Raw genomic sequence first — 18,076 nt, 5'->3', positions numbered from 1 at the left:
TTAAATAAAACAATAATCAAAACAGAAAAAAACAAATACAAATTTAATCTATAATTTTTTGGCTATATACAAAACATAATGACAGCATTATTTTACTATAGGCAAAATATATTGTGGTTAATATAATATTATATTTATCATTCTTGTGGTCTTAAAATTAATATTGTTTTGCTAAATATATGCAAAACAGCATTACTTTGTGAGTAACAAAAAAACTTTTTTATATTTTGAGTGAGCTTGATATTAATTTGTTGACTTGTGAAAGTGAAGTATGAAAGTAGTATTTATTTACAATTTGTTATAGTGTTATATTCCGTTGCGCTTTACAATTGCAAATAGTGCTAAAACAAACTGCAAGCTTATAATATGTATATGGAGTTCTAAATCCCCTAAACACTAGCCGATCCCTGCCAACATCAACATCGGTGGCAACGGGAACCCAGCAGGGAGGAGGTGACAGTCATGCTGCAGCTTGACCGTCATTAACAAGGATCTGAACATACCCTTTATAAGTGAAATTGTTCACAATATTGCCTAGTGTGTATGGGCATTTAGAAGCCAGTTGTTCTGGTTTTTCACACTCCATGACTGGGCTGTTTCAGTTAGACTTTTAAGGCAGAGTTTAGCCATTCTGGGTGCACCCTCTTTACTTCTCAGTTCTGTGAATGCTTATCTCTGTGATGGTTCTGTGATGCCTGCCAAGTCTGCAGCACTGCTAATTTCACTATATGTGTCTGTAGTCACAACCTACAGGAACTCCGACAGTCGGAATCCTCAGCCGCTTTCGCTCAGCTCGAGTGAAACTCAACAGCCGGAATTTTATTTTCCCGGCCGTCGAGTGTAGGAAAGTGGGCGTGTGAATGAAAACGGACGTGGATTTGACAAACTGCAGCCAGTCGGATCTGTTTTGTCGGAACCTGCCTTCAATGCAGTCGGAAATGGCAGCATTGAACAGACAGCAGCCGCTGTTTTCCCAAACGGAAATAGCGTCTGAGATTGAATACCCCCCCATAGACTAGAGAACATGGAATTGTCCTGTTATTATTAACAGCCAACTAGAAGCAGAAGGGCTTATACCCATTGCTCATGTTGTCTCCAATGAACTGTATCATATACAAAAGTTAATATAGTATAACCATTTAAAAAAAAAAGTATGTTAGACACCTGAACGACTGCTTACAATAGGCTTTGACAAAATGGAAAAATCAAATGTAGCCAAAATTGTTTGTTGTCGAAAACGGTGTTCTCATACAAATTCAATTTTGGGAAACTACAAGTAAAAATTAACAAATAATATAACAGATCTAGAAGTAACATTACAAAACACAATACACATACTCACCCACAACTTTAAACATGATCCTTTTACATGGCAGAGCTTTTCCCGCATAACTGTCAGCATTACTTTCATTTAAAACAACTTGAAGTTTTAGGGTATAATCGCCAAGCTTTGTGATGTTCTCTAAAATTATGAAAATTATTGTAAACATATACATGCAATACAAATAATTCATATACCATTAGATTGCAACTACATCTCAGGACACATTTGTACATCAAAATATCTGTGTCACAAGAATCTGTAAATATTCGTACATCAAAATATCTGTGTCACAAGAATCTGTAAATAAAATAAAATCAGCTACAGTATGCTAAAAGAAAACAGGGATTTTGTACTTACCGTAAATCCTTTTCTCCGAGTCCACAGGTGTCACTGGAGTTACACTGGGGAATAGAAGGCGACCACAGGGAGCATGGGCACTTTAAAATAATTAATCAGTGTGACCAACTCCTCCCCTTCTACTTCCCCTCCCAGGCAGTCATAAAGATCGTGCCCGAAAGGGAGCAGAAAGATATAACACACATCCGAGAGGAGGTTCATCACAACATAACATCATTCAATACGTATAGTAGAAAAATATATATATATGAAAAAACAAACACACACACAGAGTCAAACCAGACGAGACAGGTGTGTAATAACCATGTTTAAATAACCCTGACAAGGGAAAACTCCAGAGGTTACCCAATAGGAACCTAACACTGAACGTAACAGGTGGAGAACAGCGCTGAGGTGGGCGTCCAGTGACACCTGTGGACTCGGAGAAAAGGATTTACGGTAAGTACAAAATCCCTGTTTCTCCTTCATCCACTAGGTGTCACTGGAGTTACACTGGGGACGTCCCAGAGCTTTCAACCCGGGTGGGTGAGCGCTGAGATCCCCTTAACACAGAGCGGCCAAACTGAGAAGCTGGTGCCGCAAAGGTATCAAACCTATAAAAGCGCACAAAGGTGTGCCGACCTGACCATGTCGCAGCACGACAGAGCTGTTGCAAGGAGACCCCACGGGCAGCCGCCCATGAAGGACCCACCGATCTAGTGGAGTGCGCACCTATGTTAGTAGGAGGCGTCTGAGCCTCAGCAAGGTATGCCTGACGAATTGTCAGACGGATCCATCTAGCCAGCGTTTGCTTCGAAGCTGGCCATCCACGACGCACTGGGTCGTAGGTAACAAACAAGACCTCCGTCTTGCGAAGAGAGGCCGTGCGAGAGACATAAATCCGCAGGGCCCTCACCACATCCAAGGACCTATCCTCAGGTGAAGCCTCTGTGAATGCTGGAACCACTATGGGTTGGTTCACGTGGAACGCTGAGACCACCTTTGGAAGGAAGGAGAGACTGGTACGGAGCTCTGCTCTGTCCGGGTGAAACTGGAGGAACGGTGAGCGACAAGAAAGCGCCCCCAGTTCCGAAATGCGCCTGGCCGAGGCCAGAGCCAAAAGAAGAACCACCTTCCAAGTGAGATATCGAAGATCCACCTCTTCTAACGGCTCAAATATCGATGACCTCAAATACCTGAGGACCAACTCTAGGTCCCAGGGAGCCGTAGGTGGACGAATAGGGGGCTGAAGCCTCAGCACCCCCTGGAAAAACGTGTGGACTTCCGGAATGAGAGCTATACGTTTCTGGAAAAAACTGAAAGTGCTGAAACCTGCACCTTAAGTGTATTCAGTCTAAGTCCAGAGTTTAACCCCTCCTGTAAAAACAGGAGCAACCGAGCCTTCTTGAACAGAGTAGAGGACACTCTGCGTCTTTCGCACCAAGCCACATAGGATCTCCAAATACGATGATAGTGTCTGGAGGTGACTTCCTTCCTGGCCCTCATCATTGTAGGTATCACCGCCCTAGGGATACCTGCATGTCTCAAGATGGACCTCTCAACAGCCACGCCGTCAAATGTAGACGTCCTAAATCTGGGTAGATGAAGGGACCATGACTGAGGAGGTCCTCTTGAAGAGGTAGCGGCCACGGCTCGTCGATTAGAAGATCCGTCAGGTTGGTGTACCACGAGCGCCGGGGCCAATCCGGCGCTATCAGAAGCGCTGTTACCCCCTCCCTGCGAATGCGCTGTAATACCCGAGGTATCAGCGGAAAGGGAGGAAAGAGGTAAATGAACTGGAACGGCCAAGGGGCGACCAGAGCGTCCACCCCTGCGGCCTGAGTATCTTGAGTCCGCGCGAAGTATGTTGGGAGCTGGAAGTTGTGGCGGGACGCCATCAGATCCGCCTGCGGACACCCCCAACGATGTATTAGGGACTGAAATACCTGAGGGTTGAGGCACCACTCCCCCTGGTGGGCATGTTGCCGACTTAGAAAGTCGGCCTCCCAATTGTCTACTCCGGGGATGAACACCGCTGACCAGGCCTGAGCATGGTTCTGAGCCCAGAGGATGATCCTGCTTACCTCCTTCATCGCCGCCTTGCTCCGAGTGCCGCCCTGTTTGTTTATGTAGGCGACGGCTGTGGCGTTGTCGGACTGAACTCTGATTGCTCTGCTCCGCAGCAGGTGTCCCGCCTGCAGAAGAGCATAGTAGACTGCTCTGAGTTCCAGCACATTGATGGAGAGTAAGCTCTGCTGCCTCGACCATAAACCCTGGAACTGGTGTTCCAGCGTTACCGCCCCCCAGCCTCGAAGGCTGGCGTCTGTGGTGAGGAGAGTCCACTCCCATATGCCGAACCTCCTGCCCCTTTGCAGGTTTTCGGAGTTGAGTCACCACAGCAGAGACAGACGGGCTCGAGGAGACAGGGTCACCCGCTGCTGAAGATGCAGGTGAGACCCTGACCACTGGTGAAGGAGAGACAACTGGAATTGGCGCGAGTGGAAGCGGCCATATTGTACCGCCTCGAAGGAGGACACCATCTTCCCTAAGAGTCTGGTGCAAAGGTGCACCGTTACCTGTGGCCGTCGCAAGACCGACCTGACCAGGACCTGCAGGGACTGAACTTTGTCGGGCGGTAGAAAAACCTTCATCTGCTGGGTGTCCAGAATCATCCCCAAAAAGAGAAGACGTTGAGACGGCTGTAGCTGAGACTTTGCAAAGTTCAGAATCCACCCATGACTGATGAGAGTCTCCTGGGTGAGTCGTATGTTGGACAACAGGGCCTCCCTCGAACGATTATTCAGAAGAAGATCGTCCAAGTAGGGGATGATGGTAATCCCCTGTGCCCTGAGGACCTCCATCATCACCGCCATCACCTTGGTGAAGACCCTGGGGGCCGATAGAGACCGAACGGCAGGGCCTGGAACTGCCAGTGTTGTTCCTGTATAGCGAACCGGAGGAAGGCCTGGTGAGGAGGCCAGATGGGGATGTGCAGGTATGCGTCCCTGATATCCAAGGATACCAGGAACTCTCCCTGTTCCAGTCCCTGAATCACCGACTGCAGGGACTCCATCTTGAATTTGACCGCTTGTAGAAACGGATTCAAATCCTTTAGATTTAGTATAGGCCTTACCGAGCCATCCGGCTTCGGCACAAGGAACAGACTGGAGTAGTATCCCTGAGTATGCTGATCCTCGGGTACTGGTATCACAACTCCCGTTGTCCGCAGCTTGTTGATTGCTGACAAAGTTGCGCCTTGTCTCCTGAGACTGGGAGACCGGTCTTGAAAAACCTGTTTGGAGGGACTAACCTGAAATGGATTTTGTAACCCTGGGTCACGAGATCCCTTACCCACAAGTCCTGACAAGACTGCAGCCAGATGTGACAGAAGGACAGCAGTCGGGCCCCGACTCTGGGATCCCCCAGATGAGACCGTGGACAGTCATGCGGCTGGCTTGGAGGACTTGGGCTCCTGGACAGCTGCCGAGGCGCCTCTGCCTCGTCCTCTGGAGCCTCTAGATGGAGCTCCGCCTCTGGAACGACCTCTGAATCTGGTCGTAGGCCGAAAGGAGGGCCTTTGAGGGGTCCTGCGTGTAGTTGGAGGAGCCGCTGAGTGAAGGAAGTGGGACTTACCCCCCGTTGCTTGGGAGATCCACTTGTCGAGCTCTGGCCCGAAAAGAACCTCCCCATTGAACGCCAGGGCCTCCACAGCACGCTTGGACTCTGCGTCAGCCTGCCATTGGCGTAACCAGAGAGCTCTGCGAGCTGATATAGATAAGGCCGAAACCTTGGCTGCAACCATGCAGACGTCAGAAGAGGCGTCTATTAAATAATTGGATGCCTCCTGGATCTGTTCAGCCAGCTGAACAATAGAAGCAGGGTCAGAGCCCTCACGGACCTCTGTTAGGATCTGAGAAGCCCATACCCCCATGGCTTTATTTACCCAGCACCCGACCTGGGCCGGACGCTGAATAATTCCAGCTGCTGAAAAAATGTTCTTAAGGGCTACCTCCAACTTACGGTCAGAAGTATCCTTAAGAGTGGTTGCACCCGGCACCGGGAGAACCGTCTTTTTGGACAGTCGTGAGACTGAAGAGTCCACTACTGGAGGAATCTCGACCCTCTTTCTACCCTCTGGTGGAAGAGGATAAGCAGCCAAAAACCTCTGAGGTACCTGGAATTTTTTATCAGGATGATTCCAAGCCTGCAATATATGTTCATCCAACTCCTCCGCTGGGGGGAAGGTGGGTGACTGCCTTTGTCGCTTTCCAAAGAAAGAAGGACGAGCAGGAATGTCTGTGTCATCTGACACCTTGCAGGCAACCTTTACCATATGTATAAGGTCCTCCAGACCTGGAGTGGCTGGGGCCGGCTCTTGCGTAACTAACGCCTGAGCCTCAGGTTCCACATCATCATCATCATCATCATAATTATCTGGAAGGGCAAATTCGCCCTCCTCCAGATCAGGCATATCGTCATACTCCCCAGAATCCCCAGAGGGCTGTAATACCCTTTTCCTGAGTAAGGTAGGGGGATTTTGCCTAGAAGATGAAGCAATGGCGCCCTCTGCTGGTGTCAAGGCCTTTGTTAAGCTCTGCACAGCAGAAGTCAAGGAAGCCTGTTGAGTTCTGGAAGTTTCTCTGTCCTTTTGAGCTGCAGAGAGCTCGCAAGCTAAATGAGACATCACATCAGCTAATTGTGATGCCCAAACAGGGGTATGAACGGGGGACTCTGGAGCTGGGGGTAAAGCAGCGCATTTATCACATACAGAGTCTCCCTCCTTAGAAGGTGTAAATTTAACAGCACACTTCTTGCAAGTAACCCTCTTGGAGCTACCCCCTGCCATGGTTCAACAGAACACCCAGCAATCACCACACACTACCAGACTGATCACAGATAGTAGGTATAGGATAGGCAGCAATATATTATGCTGGAAGGGAGAGACAGTGAAAGTAAAAGAGCTGTCACAGAGCTTTGTACAGCGCTATGGCATATACCTAGGAGCGCTATAGCTCTAATTTTGAGACACAGCCCAAACTGTCTCCACCTAGCTCTAATCCCCACTGTAACTCACAGACCGGATAGAGCGTTCAGCAGGACGGTCACCAGGGGACAGGAATCGCCCAACTGCAGTCAGGATAGATCTGCAGCGCAACTGTGGAGCCTCCAGCAGCGTGTTCAAACGGCGCCAAATGTCCAAGATGGCCGCCGCGACTTGCAGGAACGCTGGGGTATGCCAAGGCCTGCTGGGAAGTACTGCGCGGTAACTCCGCCCCCCGCCTGGCAGCTCCGTCACCCATAATGGCGCCAGGTTTAAAAAACCCTCTGCTGCACCGCCGTTTGTGTCTCTGACCTTCCTCTAATAGGAAGGCAGGGTAATACTCACAGTGCTGCGGCCATGCCGTCGGCGGTGGGGCTGGGGGAGGATCGGGTGCACGCTGCATGTGAGCGGCGCCCGTTACAGCTCCAGAGACGGTGGTCTCTGTCAGCCAGGGAGCCGGCGCAAACCCTTAAGCAGCAGCCGGCTCCCTCCGGCAGGCTCCCACGTCGCAGGCAGATAGTAGCAGCAACTATCTGCCTGTCCTCAAAGGCAAAACTTGCTGCTTTATGCCCTAATTATCAAAAAGCCCAGGAGATGAGCCAAATGTGACCTGCTCCCTTTTGGGCACGATCTAAGACTGCCTGGGAGGGGAAGTAGAAGGGGAGGAGTTGGTCACACTGATTAATTATTTTAAAGTGCCCATGCTCCCTGTGGTCGCCTTCTATTCCCCAGTGTAACTCCAGTGACACCTAGTGGATGAAGGAGAAATAAAAGTTGGCTAACATAAGTCAGCTTAACTGCAAATGAAACAATTTGCCTCAATTAGTTTTTAAAACATAATTTGTAATTTTCATCTACTGGTGTCAGCAGTTTCATTACCAAAAAGGTTCAGGAACCACTGTTCCAGATAATTAGTAATTTAGAACTTACCCATTCTTTTAAACCAGTATGGCCATTTTCCACCATGTTGACTTATATGGGAAATTATTTCGTTATCACCACTTGGTGCTTTAAAAAAGATGCAGAAACAAAATGTTACATAGTAAGTAACATAATCATGCCTATACCATGAAGCCATCTCATACATTTTGAACTTTCAGATACCTTATAAATGCACACACTCAGACAGTTTCATTTATCAATTTAGGGGAAAGTAAGAAGGTTAATAGTCAAAATAAACTTTACTGGACTACTGTAGTTAAAACACATTGGATAGACAGTCCGAAATTGCATTGATCCAATTTGTCCAGCACTTTGGTATTTCTCACAGAATGGATGCTGCATACACTAGTGGCATGTGAACATGTCAGTGAAAGTATGGTTAGATTGAAGGAAAGAGTGATAAAGGCATTAGACCTTCCCTACCTCAGTAATGCAGTTACAATCCATAATTGACATAGCAACAACACCCTGTGTCTCAATTATGTTTTTTTTTTTCATAAAGCAAGTGTTCCAAAATATTCCACCTCTACTTCTATGCTTGCCAAGAGACCATAGTATCCAGTATAGTAGTCTGCTAAAGGAGTTTGCAATGGTGGTAGCCAGCCACAAGAAAATATTTTGCATAGTGCACATGAGTGCCTTATTCTTGGAAGCTTTCACCACCTGTCTGCTCAAACAGGAAGTTGCAAGTTAAAATCCAGTTACAGGACTCCATGGCATGAGTCTTGTGTTTTATATGGGATGGGATCATTTGGTCTACAGCATGATGGTCGACAGTCATTAGGTCGACACCATTAGGTCGACATGGGAAAAGTTCAACGTGGGTCTAGGTCGACATGGGTCTAGGTCGAGAGGTCATTAGTTCGACAATGTCTAGGTCGACAGTCATAAGGTCGACATGAGGTTTTTCACTGTTTATTGAGCCGACAGGCGGTATTTCATGCCCACTTGATCCACTAGGGCGTGGTGGGAGAATAAAATAGTGTGCCGAGCGCAGCGAGGGGAAGCGCGGCACTTGAAACTGTGTTCATGTCGACATTCAGGTAAAAAAAAAGTGAAAAACCCCATGTCGACCCTTTGACTGTCAACATAGACATTGTCGAACTAATGACCTTTTGACCTAAAACCATGTCAACCTTTTCCCATGTCGACCTAATGACTGTCGACCATCATGCTGTAGACCAAATGATCCCAACCCTTTAATACGACAGCTGCATTTTTTTAGTCCCTGAAAGCCATGTACGTATATTGGCTTTTAATACATTACATTCATCTGTCATTGTTTTTTTCTTCACAATGCCACTTGTATCCCATAAAAGGTACTGTGATGTGATGCTTTATTTACATGCAGACAGAAGCATCAGAATGGTATTGTATGTAAAAGTATTTGGAAGATTGACGAATCTTCCAAATACAATATTTGCTTAAGGTAATAAAGAGAAATCACTAAAAAGCTTTGTCATTGTTAACTAAATGCCACTGATTTAATATATGATTTAACTTTAATGCACCACTTTAAGCACAATATGAGAGCAGGTATATCACTGTGGGATACATTGACTTTTACAGAATTTCTTTTGAACCTAAATGTTGTATAGTACCCTGCTGTAAACAAAGAAATTGTCCAAAGAGTAATTGATATTTGAAAATGTAATGCTTCAGTGCATAGTATAAATAAATACTTAAAAATAAACAATGTGACCGTGTCAACTTTTGATCATAGTGCAGGATGTATAATGAATATTCATGTGAATATCTATTAACCTCAGTATTTGCATAAAAGTTACTGGCCATTGTCTACTCTGGAAGGCCAATGCTTTATACATAAATCTAATGCTGCCCATACATATGTGCGATCGGATTCGATGCGACATCGCAGTGCTATGTCCATCTAACCCAATTACATCTTGTGGTGCTAAAGTGTCCCCTTTGCAGCACCCGATGTCGCATGCCATCTTGAGATGGCGCATCGGGTGCTGGAAGAGGGTGGGCGGAGGGTGACGTTATGTAGCGCACGAAGTGCTAGCACTGTGGCGGGGGTCAGTCAGTGCTGGCGACAGAATTGTTTAAACACTGGGCGGCCCTCTGTTTGGCTGAGATATCTCAGCCAATCAGAGGGCTGCCCAGTGTTTTAAACACTTCTGCCGCCACCGCTGACAGACCCCCGCCACCCGCTAACGTCTCCCAAGCCGCCAGAGGTCCCTCCGGCCCCCTCTCCCCATCCCCACACCGATGAAAAAACGTTCCCTCCGCCCCCCACCTGCAGATCACATTCTAGTATCACATGTGGTTACAAACCACACGCGATCGCTCCTGCGATTCAATAGATATTATGTGCGGCACATAGACCCAACATTCGAGACCCGACATTCGACCGACGTGCCCGCGCATCGCGTTGAATGTCCCCTTTAAAATGCATACAATCATTCGATTTCTTGGCCAGATGCGGTCGAAATCGAAGGATTGTATGCGATCTCACAAATGTATGGACAGCATAAGAATGATCCAAACAAACATCTTATAACAGTCCTTGAAGGGGGTATTCAATTAGCTGCTCTACTTTTTCTTCAGATATTGCATTTTAATCAATGTTTCTTATCACACTTTTTATACTTACAATGCAATAGCACCTTCAACTCTACCAAAAGTTTCTTTGCATTTCCATGACTTGTACCTGGAAGCTTTTGCACAGCTTCTCTCCTTTTGTTCATAATTTCAACCTTTATTGCTCCTATGAAAATAAGGTCATTTAACAATAATATATTGGCTGCTTGGTTAAATTATTTCATTTGAGGCAGTAACAATTAAGAAACAACTCATTTTGCCAGGACACACAAAATGGGGTCTATTCAATGCCGATCAGGCAAGCTATGATGGCACTGCTCGCTGTCATAACCCACCCTCAGAATTCAACTGACCCCCTGCACTAGCTGTTTCCTCCTCACTATTTCTAAAGAGTGCGGCCTTCAAAACGGCGAGGCTTGCTGCTATATGCAGTGGGCTCACTGCATTAGCTGCAACCCTCACTGTCCTCTAATGGTGAGGATTCCCCCAAAACATAGACCAGGGCGAGCTGCCGGCGAGGGGGTTAAATGGCGAGGATGGCTTGTTTTTGGTGATGAAAAATACCCTCCTAACAATAAAAACTCCCTCACCGGCTGCATTGATTACACCCCAATAAGATTATCTGTCCACTCTTTCTGGTTGGAACAAAAATCTGGTAATGTACTGTATGCGAGCAAATGGCAATTGACTATTTGGGAGGAAATGACAATTGACTCAAACACTGGAAACAAAAGACAAAAGTGGTTAGACAAATTAAATCTGTTTGATTTAACCTATTTATATGAACATTTATTTTTGTCCCTTTTCTGGCTTTTGGGAGCAAATGTTTGATTGTATTTTGCTCCTAGACATTAGCAGATTTTTGTTCCAACCAGAAAACAACGAATTATAACTCATTGATAATTCTTAAACTCACCTTTTCTTCTTAGAAATCCCATGGCAGCCTACTATGGGATATTTCCCTTATCCTAGCTTCAGACAGGTAGCACTTTTTTACTCACAGGAAGGAACGCCCCCTAAGGTATATAGCTCAGCTCCAACCCTTGCCTTGTGTCTTTTTAGTGTCTCCTATAACCAAGTAATAGAATATAATCCAAAAACCTGGAAGGAAAACTACAGCTGCCATGGGATCTCTAAGAAGAAAGTACGGATTATTACCTGTTAGTACGCTTTCCTCTACTCCACCATGGCAGCCACATATGGGTTTTCCTCCAATTAGGTAGATATCTGGAAAGGGAAACACAACAGCCAAAAAAACTCCCCTAGACACGGCCCCCTATATAAGGTCCGCCCCTTTAGTGCTCTGTGTCTCAATTATATAGCTTCCGATTATTTTTTAAATTATATTAAGGGTGGGAAACTGCTGCCATGGTGGAGTAGAGGAAAGCGTACTAACAGGTAATAATCCGTACTTTCCTCTACCTCCCCATGGCAGCCACATATGGGTAATACCATAGCAATAACACAGTAGGGAGGGAAAAAAAGAAAAACAAGAAATAATAATTAGCACTTCAAAGGATACGAGGTTGTCTTCACCCCTTTATTCTCCTTCTTTCTTTTTTTTTTTTATATTACAGCACTAAGGATTTTCCTGCCCAGTTTCGCATCACTGGAGGCTCCTACGTCCACTCTGTAATGTTTTGAAAACGTGTGCGCCGAAGCCCAGCATGCTGCTTTACAAAGCTCCTCTATTGAGGCCGCACCTTTTTCTGCCCATGATGCTGCTACGGCTCTTGTCGAATGGGCCTTAATTCCTTTAGGCACCTCCATCTTCCTTATCTTATAAGCTTCAGCTATGCACTCTTTCAGCCACCTTGCTAGTGTAGCCTTCGATGCACCTAATCCTTTATTTTTTCCTTCTGTTACTAAGAAGAGCCTCTTTGACTTCCTCCAACCTTTCACTCTTTGGAGATAAATTATCAATGCTCTCTTTACGTCCAGGGTATGTAGCCTTCTTTCTTTCTCATTCCCTGGGTTAGCACAGAAAGCTGGCAGCACTATTTCTTGGTTGATATGAAACTGGGACACTACTTTCGGGAGGAAACTAGGGTTAGTTCTCAACACCACCTTATCCTGAAAGAAGTTGAGAAATGGTTCCTCTGCCCAAAGCGCCTGCAGCTCTGATACTCTCCTGGCCGATGTAATTGCGACCAGAAAAACAACCTTCATCGTTAACTTCTTGATAGGTATTTCCTGCAGTGGCTCAAAAGGCTCTTCCGTTAGTACGTTCAGTACTAGATTCAAGTCCCACGGAGCCATGGGGTTATGAAATTGCGGCCTTATCCTTCTTAGTGCCTGCACGAACCTCCTTACATATTTGTCTTCTGATATTTTTGTATCCAGCATGGCTCCTAGTGCTGAAATCTGAACTCTTAATGAGCTGGCTGACAGCTTTTTCTCTAGCCCTGTCTGCAGGAAGTCCAGAATTGTGGGTATCGACCTAGGGTTTCTATGCCCCACCTCGCAAAACTGAATGTAAGTTTTCCAAATCTTATAGTATGTAGCTGATGTACAGATGGGGCCGGGCTCATCTTTCCAGGGGATGGCGATGGCGACGCCATTCGCCATTCCCTGCTCCGGCGCCATCTGTGTGTCGGAAGGGGACGCGCGCGCACGAGGTGCTGCCGTCCCCTTCCGACGGGTGCCCACACCGGGCGCCCGCACCCCCCCACAGCCGCCTCGGGTCCCCCCAGCCCCCCTCGAGCGGGAGGCGGACAGTATTGCGTCCGCCTCGCCCGCCGGCCGCCCGGATACTGAGACGCACGTGCGTGGGGGACGCACGCGCGTCTCAGTCAGATGGCGCGCCGTGTTGCTGGCGGATCGCCAGCGGCATGCTGCTGGCGATTCGCCAGCAAGCATAAGGCTTGCCCCATCTGTATTCACCTTCCGTGCCTTAAGTAGCGTATTTATTACTTTCTGAGAAAATCCCTTTTCTACCAGTGTTCTGGTCTCAGTAGCCATGCCATCAGACCCCAGTTGTCTGGCTGTGGCCTCGTGTAGTTCCCCTGTCTTAACAGGTCTTCCCTGTCTGGAATCTTCCAAGGAACGTCCACCGCCATTCTCACTACTTTCTGAAACCACGCTCTCCTCAGCCATAAAGGTAATATTGTTATCACCGTTGCCTCCTCTCTTTGTATTTTGTTGAGCAACCTCGATATTACCGGAAACGGAGGGAAGACGTACGCCAGGCCTGTGTTCCACTGCGCCGTCAGGGCATCCACCTGACTTGCTCCTGCCTCCCAGTGCCTTGACATGAAGGTGGGTACCTTGGCATTGGCTCTTGTGGCCATGAGGTCTATAGCTGGACATCCCCATCTTTGCACTATGAGTTGAAACACTTCCTGGGACAGCTCCCATTCTCCTGCTTTTATTGCCCTTCTGCTCAAAGCGTCCGCCGCCTGATTTTGTTCTCCTGCTATAAATACTGCCGTGATGCTCTTTACGTGTAGTTCTGCCCATTGCAGCAATTCCTCCACGGCCTTCATCATACTCCTGCTCCTCGTTCCTCCTTGCTTGCAGATATATGCTACCACCGACTTGTTGTCTGACCTGATTATTACTTCTTTTTTGTATAACCGGTCCCTGAAGCTCTGACATGCTAGATACACTGCATACATTTCTCTTAGGTTGGAGTGAAGCTGGCTGTAATGCTTGTTCCATTCTCCTTGCGTTGCTTGCCCTTGGCAGACCGCCCCCCAACCTGATTGGCTGGCATCGGTTGTAACTACGACCTGTTCGCCTGTTAGGAATGACCTGCCTTTTGATATTCTTCTTGGACTCAACCACCACCGCAGATCCTCTTTTGCCTTCTTTGATATCTGCACTTTTTGCAACAGATTCTTTCCGTCGCCGTCCCATTGTGCTAACAGGCAATTCTGAAAGGCCCGCATGTGGAATCTTGCCCAACTTATGGCTTCTAGTGCAGCCGACATAAGACCTAGTATCCTTACACAGTCTCCGGTGCGTACCACCTTTTTCTTCAGAAGCCCCGCAACCTCGCTTCTCAGTTTGTAGCTTCTTTCTTCCGTCAGGCATACTGTCATTTTGACCGAATCTATTATAAACCCCAGATACTTCACTGTGTTGTCTGGTTCTAGTTGGCTTTTCTTTTGATTCACGATCCATCCGTGTTCTTGCAGGTAGCTTATCACTCTGTCTGTATACTCTCTTGACTGTTCTGCAGACCTCGCCATGACAAGTAAGTCGTCCAGGTATGCCCATACTGGAATGCCTTCCTTTCTTAAATTTGCTATCAATACTATTAGCACCTTCGTAAAGGTTCTTGGCGAAGTACAAAGGCCGAAGGGTAATGCTGTGAATTGATAAGTTACTCCTTTTAGGCGAAATCTTAGGTACTTCTGATGCAACCGATTTATTGGAATATGCAGATAAGCGTCCTTTAGATCTATCGTTGTTAGAAACGCATTTTCTTTTATATCTGGGAGTATTGTGCGTACTGACTCCATCTTGAACCTTTGTGTTTTTACAAAAGTATTTAGCCTTCTTAAGTCTAATATTGTCCTGAAGCCCCCCGTGGCTTTCCTCACCACGAAGAACCTGGACTGCCATCCTTCGTTTTCTTGGTCTTGTGGTACCACCACTACCACTCCTTGATCTATCATATTTTTGAGGCTTTCTATCAGTGCCTTTCTCTCTTCTGGATTTTTCGGAACCGGCGACTCCTCCTTCCAGCATCCTGGTGTCTTTATGAATTCTATTTTGTAACCTGATGAGATAACTTCTCTCACCCAGTTGTCCTCTACTGATTGGTCCCAGACAAGATGAAATTCTCTTAGTCTGCCCCCAACCTTTAGCTTGGCGTCATTGTGACATGTTTCTGAATCCGAATCTTCCTTCTTTGCCCCTTTGGCCACGAAAGGAGCCCCTATTACTAAACCAGGGTCTTCTGTATCCCCTTCCTGGTCTGTACGCTCTTGCTTCCTTGAAGTCTGTTGTCTGAAACTTTTGTTGTCTGACAAACGGCCTCCTTGTAGACTTTTCCTGCGGAAGCCATGTTGACTTCCCTCCTGATGTTTTAGATATTATGTCGTCTAGATTTTTCCCAAATAGGTAGTCGCCCTGAAAGGGCAGGGACACTAATTTATTTTTGGATTGGGCGTCTGCCACCCATGGCTTCAGCCAGAGAGCCCTTCTGGCTACAATTGTTGCCGCATTACTCCTCGCTGCTAGCCGCACATTGTCCAGGGAGGCATCACATATAAATTCAATAGCTACCTGCATATTTTGGATTACTTTCAGCAGCTCTGACCTCTTAATCCCGTCTAGTAGGTCCGACTCCAGGTCTTGGCACCACGACCTCAGAACTCTGGATGTTACTGCCACCGCAGAGGAGGCTTTTATGGCTGCTCCTGAAGTCATATATTGCTTCCGCAGGCACATCTCTAGTTTTCTTTCCATTGAATCTCTAAACACGTTTACGTCTTCCAATGGAAGGGTGGTTTTCCTAGAGATACGGGCAATAGCTGCATCGACCTTGGGTACTGTCTCCCATTTTTTAACTTGCTGATCCTCAAACGGGTACATCTTCGTAATCCTTAAAGGTACCGCCACCTTTTTATCTGGACTATTCCATTCCTCTTCCACAATGTCCTTCAATGGTTTAGACAAGGGAAAGGTTTTACATTTCTTCTTTTTATCTCTGAATAGAAGATCTTGCAATTTCCCCTCTTCCTGAGGGTCCTCGATCTCTAAGGATTTGTTGATCAGTCCCAACAGATTATTCAATAAATCTGGGTTGAATTCCAGATCAGCTTTATCAGAGGGAAGCTCACCTTCCTCTATTTCTTCTCCTGCAGCTATGCCTTCTGCCGGTTCAGAACCTTCTGAGTCCTCTGATGGGGGCTCTCTGGGTCTCTTTTTGGACATTTTTTCCAAATCACCCTTTGATACAAACGTATCAGCTAATGCTGATCTAAGCATGGACACCAGGTCACTCATTTGTTCTGGTGCCAGAAATTGCACCCCTTTGCATTTGTCACAAACTGATCCAATTGTCTTGTCAGGCAGTATTTTATCACAGACTGAACATTTTCCCGTGTGCAGTTTCTTATGTTTTGTTTTTGCCTCCGCTTTGCTTGATTCTCTGAAAGGCACGGAGACAACACTAAGTTCCATCTAATCCACTCTCCATATAAGGAGCATTTAAACTATGACACAAAAAAACTTGTCCTAGAAAAAACTATACATCCCCTGGCTTACCCTGCCTTAGGAGTTTGTTTCTTTTCCTCCTCCATAGTAACCACTGCACCCTCTATGCAGAAAGAAAAAGACAATGTACTGTCATTCCATGTAATTGGAGGAGGTAAGCCAGCGCCCCAGCAGCGCTGCTGCTTCTAGGGGCCTTACCTGGTCAGCTGGCAGTCTGGACCGACACACTTCCGTCACAAGGTCCTGCGCAATCCCCCTCCTGATGGCAGTGAGTACTCGGCGCTGTCTCCCTGTCAGCGTCCCTGTTATGTAGCGTGCCGTTTCCCGCGCTGGCTACCGCGTCATCACTCTGCGCCAGCCTCCGCTGACGTCAGACGCCGCCTTACGTGCACGCGCCATCGTGCCTCCGTCAGACGCTGCTACCATCCACAGCGTCCGCACGCGCCGGTGCCTCGCGCGAGCTGCACCCGCTCCAGCTGGCTCCTGACACCACCACTGCCGGAGGGGGACCGTACCAAGGTACGCGCATATCCCTGACTGCATGAAGCAGCGGGCGCCTAGCTCAGTCTCCCCACTACACTAGGTAGCGGGAGAACCATACTCCTTGCCCAACCCCTAACTGCACTAGGCAGCAGAGAAGGCTCTTCACAGGGTAAGCCACCATCTACCCGGAAAGGGAAAAAAAGACACAGAGCACTAAAGGGGCGGACCTTATATAGGGGGCCGTGTCTAGGGGAGTTTTTTTGGCTGTTGTGTTTCCCTTTCCAGATATCTACCTAATTGGAGGAAAACCCATATGTGGCTGCCATGGGGAGGTAGAGGAAAAGGAATTATCAGCGAGTATAATTTGTTGTTTTCTTCTACGATCCCCATGGCAGCCTACTATGGGACATACCAAAGCAATAAGAACACAGGAGGGAACATGCTAATGCATAAGTATTCATTTTAATTGATGCGGACGGACATTCAACGCATAGTGTCGTGCAAACGTATGGATGGAAGACCATGTAGCAGCCTGACATGTCAGAAGTAGAAACTTCTTTTCTCTATGAGGGAATTTAGTTTTCTAAGATCTAGAATAGACCTGAAACCTCCTGTATGTTTCTAAATACTGTAGGTTTGGATAAAACTCTTTTTGCTGTTGAACTTTCGGGACCACCTATACGGTTCTTAAAGCCAGCAGTTGCAACACTATATTCTTTAAGACCTCTCTTTCTGTCTTGCCTTGTGGAGGGCGTGAGCTCATTACCCCTTGTATGGGAAAGCACCTTCCCTTTTTAGCATGGTCCTCAAACAAAAGGTTATGCCCTTCAATCAGATCAATTGTCTCCTTATAATCAATGGCGTTGTGAACGTTTCTTAACATACTTTCCACAGATTCCAGATCATACAAACTGGTCTCTTCTGAAATCTACCCAGATTCCTCGCTGAAGCAACCCTGGGAGTCCTCTTGCCAATCCTCTAAGGAAAACACTTTGTGATATTCCAAACTGGCTTGAGACCTTGATCTTTTAGCTGGTTGCAACATAGCTAACTCTTCCTTAGTCGCAACAGCAACACAGATCCTTCTAGGCAATCCTGCAGCAGGAACTATTTTAGTTTACTGTCAGTGTCAGTATGCTGAGCGTGGCCCGGAAGTAGTACACCACCCGGAAGTGTGTACGACAGATCTGTGTTCCCCCAGCAGACTCAATGCATGC

General features: G+C 46.9%; 1 protein-coding gene across 1 annotated transcript in view; it reads right to left on the bottom strand.

Moving 5' to 3' along the window:
* SMCHD1 (structural maintenance of chromosomes flexible hinge domain containing 1) overlaps window positions 1–18,076 on the bottom strand; it is a 178,814-nt gene that overhangs the window by 70,690 nt on the left and 90,048 nt on the right. The window contains exons 17-19 of the mRNA XM_083187559.1: window positions 10,261–10,374; window positions 7,632–7,709; window positions 1,343–1,462 (exon numbers count right to left, since the gene is read on the bottom strand). Of these exons, the coding sequence (XP_083043685.1) occupies window positions 1,343–1,462; window positions 7,632–7,709; window positions 10,261–10,374 (312 nt within the window). The remainder of the gene's footprint in view (window positions 1–1,342; window positions 1,463–7,631; window positions 7,710–10,260; window positions 10,375–18,076) is intronic.

Source organism: Crinia signifera, chromosome 5 (genome assembly GCF_055691185.1).
Source record: "Crinia signifera chromosome 5, ASM5569118v1, whole genome shotgun sequence".
Classification (NCBI taxonomy): Eukaryota; Metazoa; Chordata; class Amphibia; order Anura; family Myobatrachidae; genus Crinia; species Crinia signifera.
The sequence above is the reverse complement of the archived record's forward strand: the minus strand, read 5'-3'. Positions and strand labels throughout refer to the sequence as shown.